Genomic DNA, 8,734 nt, shown 5'->3' with positions numbered 1-8,734 from the left:
TATAGAAAAGAGATCAACTCAGTGAAAGCAACGCCTGCTGACCAATCAGAGCTCAGTGTGCGGAGTTTAAATCTATCAAGTCATATTACATCATAATATATCATATATTTCCTTATCTGAGTCAGCTTCTCGAGCCGTATCTGGCCGTGCATCACCTACATTGTCACATACTGTATGCAGAAGTATTCTTTTAAGCAACACATTAAGTTGAAGAAACACTCAACTCAAATGTAATTAAAGTCAGATCCACTCGTGTCTTAGATGGGGCAGTGATATCATAAAACTGTTGTACACTTTCAAACACTCGGTAGGCCTAGTTATTTTTTAACCAGTTGTTCTATATTCACCTTGCAGGTGAATATAGAACATTGTATCCTGAATTATATGTTTAAATCATGGATGTTTAAAGTTCATATTTGTCTAATATTAGTTTACTTTTCATTAACGAAGTATGACGCTGCGCTGTCAGTACACTTGTCCCTGTTTGTGATTGGTCAAATGTAGTTAAGCCCGCCCTTTTCACGTGAACGCGCTCTCAGCTGGAGAGAGAAACCCTGGCTTGATTTACTGAGTTGATAACCAGCGTCGTAGGACCGCTTAGCGAGATCTCCTTTGTTAGGGTTAGTTAAGATAACTCAAACATATCCAGGGTATGTTGAACTGGCTTCATACAGGGCACTGGTGGCTGCATAGCAGCGCTAATGTCAAAGACACAAACATATTTTTATTTTACCAGGATGCAGTGACAAAAATATTTGGGAAGGCTTAGCCTTCCCGAGCCTACAGTACCCGCCGCCCCTGATTCAGACCATTGTTGAGAAGATGTGAAACATACTTTACATGAGTTGGGTCCGACATATACTTTGAGTAATGTTACTTTGCTTCTAAAAAATATGAAACATCATTATCAGATGAGGACATCATCAAAGTGTGTGAGTCTGTCAGGGGATTTGATCTGTTCTCTGCATGTCGTACAGGGCCTATGTACACACTCCTCTGGTATTAATTATCTTACTTATTTCTAAATGGCTCTCTATTTTATCCCTTTTTCTACACCATCGTGTCTCAACATGATTGTATATGACTCATAAATGATAAAGTAGCACACCCAGGGCATGATACATTTTAGATAATATATTTATCCACTGTTTCCTTTGTCTCAGTGACGTGCCACAAAAAGACTTCCTGACGTCTATTAAACGAAATATTCTGTAGTGTTCATTTGCAGCAAGGCAGGGAAAGCATTGGCGCTTATAGTCAAAGACTCTTTATGCACATAACCTTCATCTTACACTGCACTGTAACTTTAATTATTGTATTTTTACCTGTATCAACTTTATCTTGTTTTAATTTGTATTCTCCTGGCTTTTAAGGACTTTATCTTAAGTGTTTGTTTTCTTGTGTTGTTTTTTTGTAAAGCGTTTTTCAATTGCCTTATGTTAAAATGTGCTATATATAAATAATATATTCCAAGTCAAGAGAGGTGAGAGAGCTCAAACGCCTCTGGTTGTAGAGCTCAGTACAACTTTAAAACCCTGGTGAGAAGTAGTGCAGATCACGCATATGAACCATGATATAATGAAGGACCTTTGTGTAGTCTGGTCAAAGTACGAAAGCCTTAAATAAAATAGATAGATAAAAGATTAAGGAAATTGTTTGTGGATATATCTTTAAATTGTTGTGAGTGACAGCGCATGACTATGAGTATGATCACATTGATAGTACAGACTTTATTGTTCTTTGTCCGTGACACAGTAACCGACTTCCCTACAAATATTGTTCTGGCAAAGTCCCATTTCTGATTGCTGATAACTGCCTAGGAAGGCGCACCCATGTCATTAAACTGGAAATATGACACACACAAGAGGATAATAACATCCGACTGTAAATAGTTGTTTTTCTTAGAAAGTCTCCGAGTTGTCTCTACAGGGCATTTCTCACAAATTAAACTCAGCTCTTTATGCAAAATGTGTTTTATTACAACATGTAAATAACTGGATTTTTGTTCAAATGCAAGCATTCAATTTGTACTTTTATCACATTTATAAAAGAATGAAACTATAGATCTGTTAATTTGTACAATCTTCCTTTTTTTTGTGCAAAATTCTTCCTGATCAATAAATCCTCTGAGATTTAAAGTGCAAAGTGTGTGATGAAGTAAGTAACGTTGATTATTGACAGAAGCTCCTCTTCAGAGAAATCAGTCACTCATTCTGGGGAGAGAAAATGTAATTCAAAATATGAACCACAAGTTTAAATGTATTATGAGTCTTTTTAATTAATTAATAAACTAAAATAAATAGTTGAGAAAGCATGCATTTGGGAAATGATATTCACGTTTGTACAGAGCAGAAAAGGACATTCTTATTGCATTATCATTTACCTGCATTTGCTCATATACCCAGTTGATGAAGTAGGAAACGTTTCCATAGACTCCCGGTTTGTTCCTCAAAGCACATCCAATCCCCCAGCTAGTGTCCCCCACCAGCCACCATACATTGGCTTCCTTGACCACCAGGGGCCCCCCACTGTCCCCCTGTAGGGCACAGGAGGAAGACTCTCAGGTGTTTGTGTCTTAAATCAACAAAAATACATGTATCTCAGGGGCCTTTACAGTGTATATATAGATCATCATCATACAAGACAGATATACATGTTGTGGGACCATTTAGTTGGATTAGTTTAGATTTTAGAGTATGTTAGTGTTAGCTTGAAATGATTAGGTATAACATATGAACTATCTCTGATTCTAGATGTGTTAGAAAGATACATTATATTATAGATACTTGTGTAGTGTCCTATATTCTAAAATCTTCAGATAGCTTGTTGGGGCGTCTTTTTTACATATCTCAAATATGTAAAAATTATGGAACTTGTAATAAAATGTATTTAATTTATTGGAAAAAAACAATCAAATCACAAAATAGACAACCCAAATTAGGAAATAATTATGTGAGAGTATGAAATAAAAGATCCAGGAGGCTGAGCCAGCCCTAACTATAAGCTTGATCAAAAGAGAAGTCTCAAGTCTTGTCTTAAATGGGGAGAGGGTGTTTTCCTCCAGAACCCAAGCTGGGAGCTCTGGCTCCTGTTTTGGAGACTCTGGGAATGCTACTGTAAATGGGATTATGAGGAACTAGCTCTTTAAGGTAAGGGGCGTGACCATTAAGGGCTTTTTATTCTAGGAGGCTGTATTTCTGTTGAAAGCCAGTGCAGAGCGGCTAACATGGAAGTAATACATTAGTTTTTTTCTTGTTCCTGTCAATATAAATACTGCAGCATTCTGGAAATATGTTTTGGGACAGAATGACAGTAAGAAATTGCAAGCATCCAGCCTTGAATGAACAATGATACATGAATGAACACGTTTTCTGCATAGTTTTGTGACAGGATGTTGCTTATATTCTTACATATTGTGTGTGTGTGTGTGTGTGTGTGTGTGTGTGTGTGTGTGTGTGTGTGTGTGTGTGTGTGTGTGTGTGTGTGTGTGTGTGTGTGTGTGTGTGTGTGTGTGTGTGTGTGTGTGTGTGTGTGTGTGTGTGTGTGTGTGTGTGTGTGTGTGTGTGTGTGTGTGTGTGTGTGTGTGTGTGTGTGTGTGTGACTTACCTGACATGTGTCCACTCCTCCCTGCAGTTTTCCGGCACAGATCATGGTCCGAGTGATTTGTCCCTCCAACACCTGGGGCCTGTTACAGTTCTCTCTGCTGTAGATGGCGACCTGGGCCTGGTTCAGTCTGTCAGGGGTGTGCCCTTAGAGAAATGAATAATCACAATGACAACTTTTGTCATGAATGCTCAATCATTTATGTTGTTGCAAGTTTGATATGAAAAACTGATTAAGTAGTTTAAAAAAACATATTAAAAATAGAGTGTTGGACATAGAGCCTCACCAGATGACCTCAAGGCTCCCCAACCTGTGATCCAGGCTGGATGTTCGGAGAGGTCCACGCCAACGTTGGGGAGACACACTGGCTTCACCGTTCCTGAGACACAATCATGTCCATGTGAAGGGTTGTGGTTTTGCTCATCAATGCTGACAGTTCAAAATATCATTTAATAAAGTAATATGACTTCTGCTGGCAAGTACTTACTTGTAAATGACAGGGGTGTGACAAGCTTTAGTAGAGCAATGTCATTGTCATTCGTTTTTGTGTTGAATTTCTCATGGCTTATAATTTTGTCAACTTTTTTGCCAGAGCCAAAGTGCATCTGCAAGAGGCTGACATCACCAGAGTATACCAACCACTTCCCAGGATAGGAGTACCTGCCATGAGGTTAAAAAAAGTCAAAGATAAGAAGAGTGTCAATAACACATGTGACATTTTTGAATTTGAAATCAGGCCCTTGGTGGATTTAATTTCGGCCCGCAGGATAATGTTTAATTACTATTAGATCTGGCCCGCCGGTATATTGCACGCACACCTTCACTCAATCCTGAGGATTTCCTCAGCTCAGAGCCTGATCCCAAACATTGATGAACTTGCACCCAAGATGAGATGCCAAGTATCTGGCTTGAACTAGCATCACAGAGCAGCACACTGAGTTTCAATGGATGTTTCCTTCTGCACTTTTTCTCTCACGACAACAGGGCATGTTTGTTTTTTTCTTTGAGGGGAATTGTTTTTTTGAAGCTGTTGTTGGCCTGTGGGAAAATGTAATCATAAGAAATGACTCCGGAAAAGCTGCAGATAGAGACATGAGAAATGAATTCAACTGATTATTTAATGTTTAATGTTGTTTTTACGGGCAATAATTTAAGCTTTGTTAGTTCTAGGTTTAAAATATGCAATAAGTTCATTTCAATACGTTTTGCAATAAACATTGAACTAGTCCGGCCCTCGACTAGTACCCATTTTTAAATTTTGGCCCACTGTGTATGAGTTTGACACCCCTGGTCTATAAGGGAGTCAAAAAATAAATACAAACAAACACAGAAAACGGCCTTAAACCTTAGTAAGTGGGTAAAAAAGGACCCTGTGAGTTGTTTTTTCTTGAAGTATCTTCGTAATTAAAATGTTTTATAATTTCATATTCCAGCTATTTTTCAAAGAATATGTTTTTGATATCATGCCATTCAAATTTTGAACTTACATTTGAACACATTTTAGATTTTTGTATCAGTACCCCAAGCTTCAATAAGTGGGTCAAAAATGACCCAAATGCATTTTCTCTAAGGAATCTTATGGGAACCTTTGCATCTTATCAACTGTGGCTGTCAGGAATACATTAACTGTAGACAACACAGACTACATGAGAAGTGACACTCTTTTTACTGTTTTTGTCGTTGCAGTAAATTAAAGGGTGTTTCATGATGTCGTTGCTGTGGACCATCTTAATCTCTTTGGGGGCCCCCTTCTGGTCCGGGGCAAACGGCGCCCCTGAATATAAGGGAGGGTTAAGGTGGTGGAAGTAGGACTAACAAACACGATCAACGGGCGTTGATTGATGGGGGGGGATAAGAGACCGGCTGCGGTGGTTCTGAGGGACCGAGAGGAGGATGTAGATCAGGGCTTCTCAAACTGGAACCGGACCGAATCCTGTGTCCCATTACAAAAAAATAAATACAAATAAAAGTGGACCTATTATGCTACATTGGAAAGATATATTGTAGGGCCATACCTATACAAAACGTTGACGTGTGACGTTTTAAATTATTTTATTTTTTTATCAACTTTCTGTATTGGAAGCAATTAGAACAACAAAACAACAGAGCAGTGTCACAGAGAACTTCCATTCTTCCATTTTTCCCCATCATTTTATCCCTCCCACAATCCCACAATCCCACCCAAAGGAGAATATTTCTCAGTACACAAAATTTAAACAGTACAAAATACATACAACAAATACATAAGTATGAAAAAAAAAAAAATAAAGTCAGGGGGGGGGGGGGGGCTCAGTCGTCACAGTCAGGCAGGGATGTGGGAGATTCAATATGATTTAAGAAAGGTCTCCACGTTTTTTCAAAAGAGCTTAAGGAGCAGTTGAGGGAAAACCTAAGCTTTTTGAGTCTAATGGACAGTAACATTTCTTTCACCCACCTACTATGAGATGGAGGTTGAGCGTGTTTCCAATTGAGGAGTATAAGTCGCCTGGCTAACAGGGTGGCAAAGGCTAGAACAGTCTGTATAACTTTAGAGGCGACAGGCTGCAGGGGGGCACCAAACAAGACCAAGAGAGGATCTGAAAGGATAGTAGTATTATATGCTGCGCTAAGAGTTTTGAAGACATCGGACCAGAATGTGGTAAGCCTAGGGCAGAGACAGAACATATGGGAATGGTTGGCTGGGGATTGTTTGCACCTATTACAAGAGTCAGTTACATTGGGGTAAATCCGAGATAGCCTCAAGTTAGTTTAGTGAACTTTGTGCACAACTTTACACTGTAGGAGGCCGTGCCTTGCACAGATTGAAGAGGAGTGAACCAACCGTAAAACTTGTTGCCAATAATCATCGGGCAGTGTGATTCCAAGCTCCTTCTCCCAAGAATCCTTGGGGCCGGTCGCTGGGCTGTCAATAGCAGAACTGATAAGGCTGTAAATGCTAGAAATTAGTCGCTTTTGTTCGGGATCAAGCGCCACTAACAAGTCAACCAGGGTTTCTGGGGGACGACTCGGGAATTTAGGGTTCTGATTCTGGACAAAATGCCTTGTCTGAAAAAAACGAAATAGGTGGGTTCTAGGCAGGTCGAATTTCTTCGAGAGCTCAGAGAAGGACATAAAAGTCCCCTGGTTGTAGAGGTCCCTAAATTTGGTTAACCCTTTGTCAAACCAAGTCCGAAAGGCCATATCGGTGCAAGAGGGCAGGAATAGGTGGTTATTTACAATGGGGGAGAGATCTGAGGCCCTATGGAGGCCTAGGCTCCTCCTAAATTGAATCCAAATTCTAATGGTGTTAGTTACCACTGGGTTTGAGGTGAAGTTGGAGGTAGACAGAGGGAGTTGGGAACAAACCAGGGAGTGAAGAGAGAGTTTAGACGATGCAAGTTCCATATCCACCCACGTGGGGCGTAAGCCGCCTGCAGCATTGTTAAACCAGTATAAAAGTTTATGAATATTACAGGACCAGTAATAGTGTAGGAGATTGGGCAATGCCAAGCCTCCAAGAGCCTTTGGGAGCTGTAGCACTGATCTTCTGATGCGTGGATTTTTTTTGCCCCAGAGGAAAGAGCTTATTAGTTGATCGAGCAATTTGAAAAAATACTTCTTAATAAGGATGGGGATATGTGAGAAAATATATAGAAACTTGGGTAAAACAACCATTTTAACCAAATTAACACAACCCACTAGGGATAATGGGAGTGCAGACCATCTGACAAAGTCCAGTTTACACCTCTCAAGGAGAGGAGAGAAATATTTTGAGAAAAGGCGATCAATTGAGTGAGTAATAAGCACCCCCAAATATTTAAACCCGTTTGTAGAATATTTGAAAGGGAAAAAAGCTGGGGGTATACTTTTAGCTGCAGAATTGATGGGAAAAACTTCGCTCTTGTGGAGGTTAAGTTTATAGCCTGAATAGGACCCAAATTTGTCGAGGATATCTAGAACCACGGGAAGAGAGCCAGCTGGATTAGACATGTATAAAAGGAGGTCGTCGGCATATAACGATAATTTATGAACTTTCTCAGCTCTGGTGATGCCCCTCAAACCCACCCTCCTGACGCAGCCAGATTGCTAAAGGCTCAATAGCTATGGCAAATAAGAGGGGGGAGAGAGGGCAGCCCTGTCTGGTACCTCGATAAAGGAGAAATGGGGCAGACTGGAGTCCATTTGTGTGGACTGAGGCGACTGGGCAGGCATAAAGCAATTTGACCCAAGATATAAATTCTGAATTGAAACCAAATTTCTGCAACACAAAAAAAAGGACGCTCCATTCCACCCTGTCGAAGGCCTTCTCCGTATCTAGTGAAATAATCAATTCCGGACTGCATGAACTAGATAAGCCAATGATATTCAAGAGCCTCCTTGTGTTATGAAACGAGTGTCTTCCGAGCATGAAACCTGTTTGGTCAGTAGATATTATACTTGGTAGGACCCGTTGTAGGCGTTGGGCTAGGATCTTTGACAGGATCTTTAGGTCAACATTTAAGAGGGAGATGGGCCTATAGCTACCACACATAAGAGGGTCTTTATCACTCTTAAGCAGAAGAGAAATGGAGGCCTCCGACAAGGTGGGAGGCAGGCAGCCCTCAGCAAAAGACTCATTATACATTCTCTGGAGGGCTGGTGCAATTGTGCCAGGGAGTAACTTAAAAAATTCAACAGAAAACCCGTCAGGGCCTGGAGTTTTACCGTTCTGAAGTGACATAATTGCCTCCTGTACTTCCTTGATAGAGATCGGACTTCCCAGCTCCTTACACAAATCCTCATTGATTTTTCTAGCGGATTATCTCCATCCCAAACATCCGGAGGACATTGGAGGAATAGAGGTTAGTGTAGAAAGAACAAAATATCTTATTCATCTCTGTCGGGTCCGAGGTAACTTCACCTAAAGTAGATTTGATCTTGGGGATCAATCTGGATAGTGTAGCTGCACGCGCCTGATGTGCTAATAATCTTCCCGCTTTGTCCCCAGTCTCAAATAAATGTTGTCTAGCGAGGAATAACTGCTTCTGAGTCTTACATGTGGACATTAAATCAAATTTGGACTGAAATTGAAGGCGTTCCTTATAAAGAGCAGGGGTAGGAGCTGAAGCATACAACTGATCAATTCTAAATACCTCCTCAGTGAGCGCCTCCC

The 8,734-nt window shown here is 40.5% G+C and overlaps 1 protein-coding gene across 1 annotated transcript in view; it reads right to left on the bottom strand.

Annotated features, from left to right (window-relative positions):
* Positions 1-1,957: 1,957 nt before the first annotated feature.
* Positions 1,958-8,734, bottom strand: part of tmprss2 (transmembrane serine protease 2) — a 12,830-nt gene continuing 6,053 nt past the window's right edge. Inside the window, exons 7-11 of the mRNA XM_079650952.1 lie at positions 4,091-4,263; positions 3,890-3,982; positions 3,607-3,749; positions 2,384-2,536; positions 1,958-2,213 (exon numbers count right to left, since the gene is read on the bottom strand). Coding sequence (XP_079507078.1) covers positions 2,205-2,213; positions 2,384-2,536; positions 3,607-3,749; positions 3,890-3,982; positions 4,091-4,263 — 571 coding nt within the window. The 3' untranslated portion in view covers positions 1,958-2,204. The remainder of the gene's footprint in view (positions 2,214-2,383; positions 2,537-3,606; positions 3,750-3,889; positions 3,983-4,090; positions 4,264-8,734) is intronic.

Source organism: Notothenia rossii (genome assembly GCF_949606895.1).
Source record: "Notothenia rossii genome assembly, chromosome: 9".
Lineage (NCBI taxonomy): Eukaryota > Metazoa > Chordata > Actinopteri > Perciformes > Nototheniidae > Notothenia > Notothenia rossii.
Note: the sequence above shows the minus strand (reverse complement) of the source record. Positions and strands in the feature narration are given on the sequence as shown.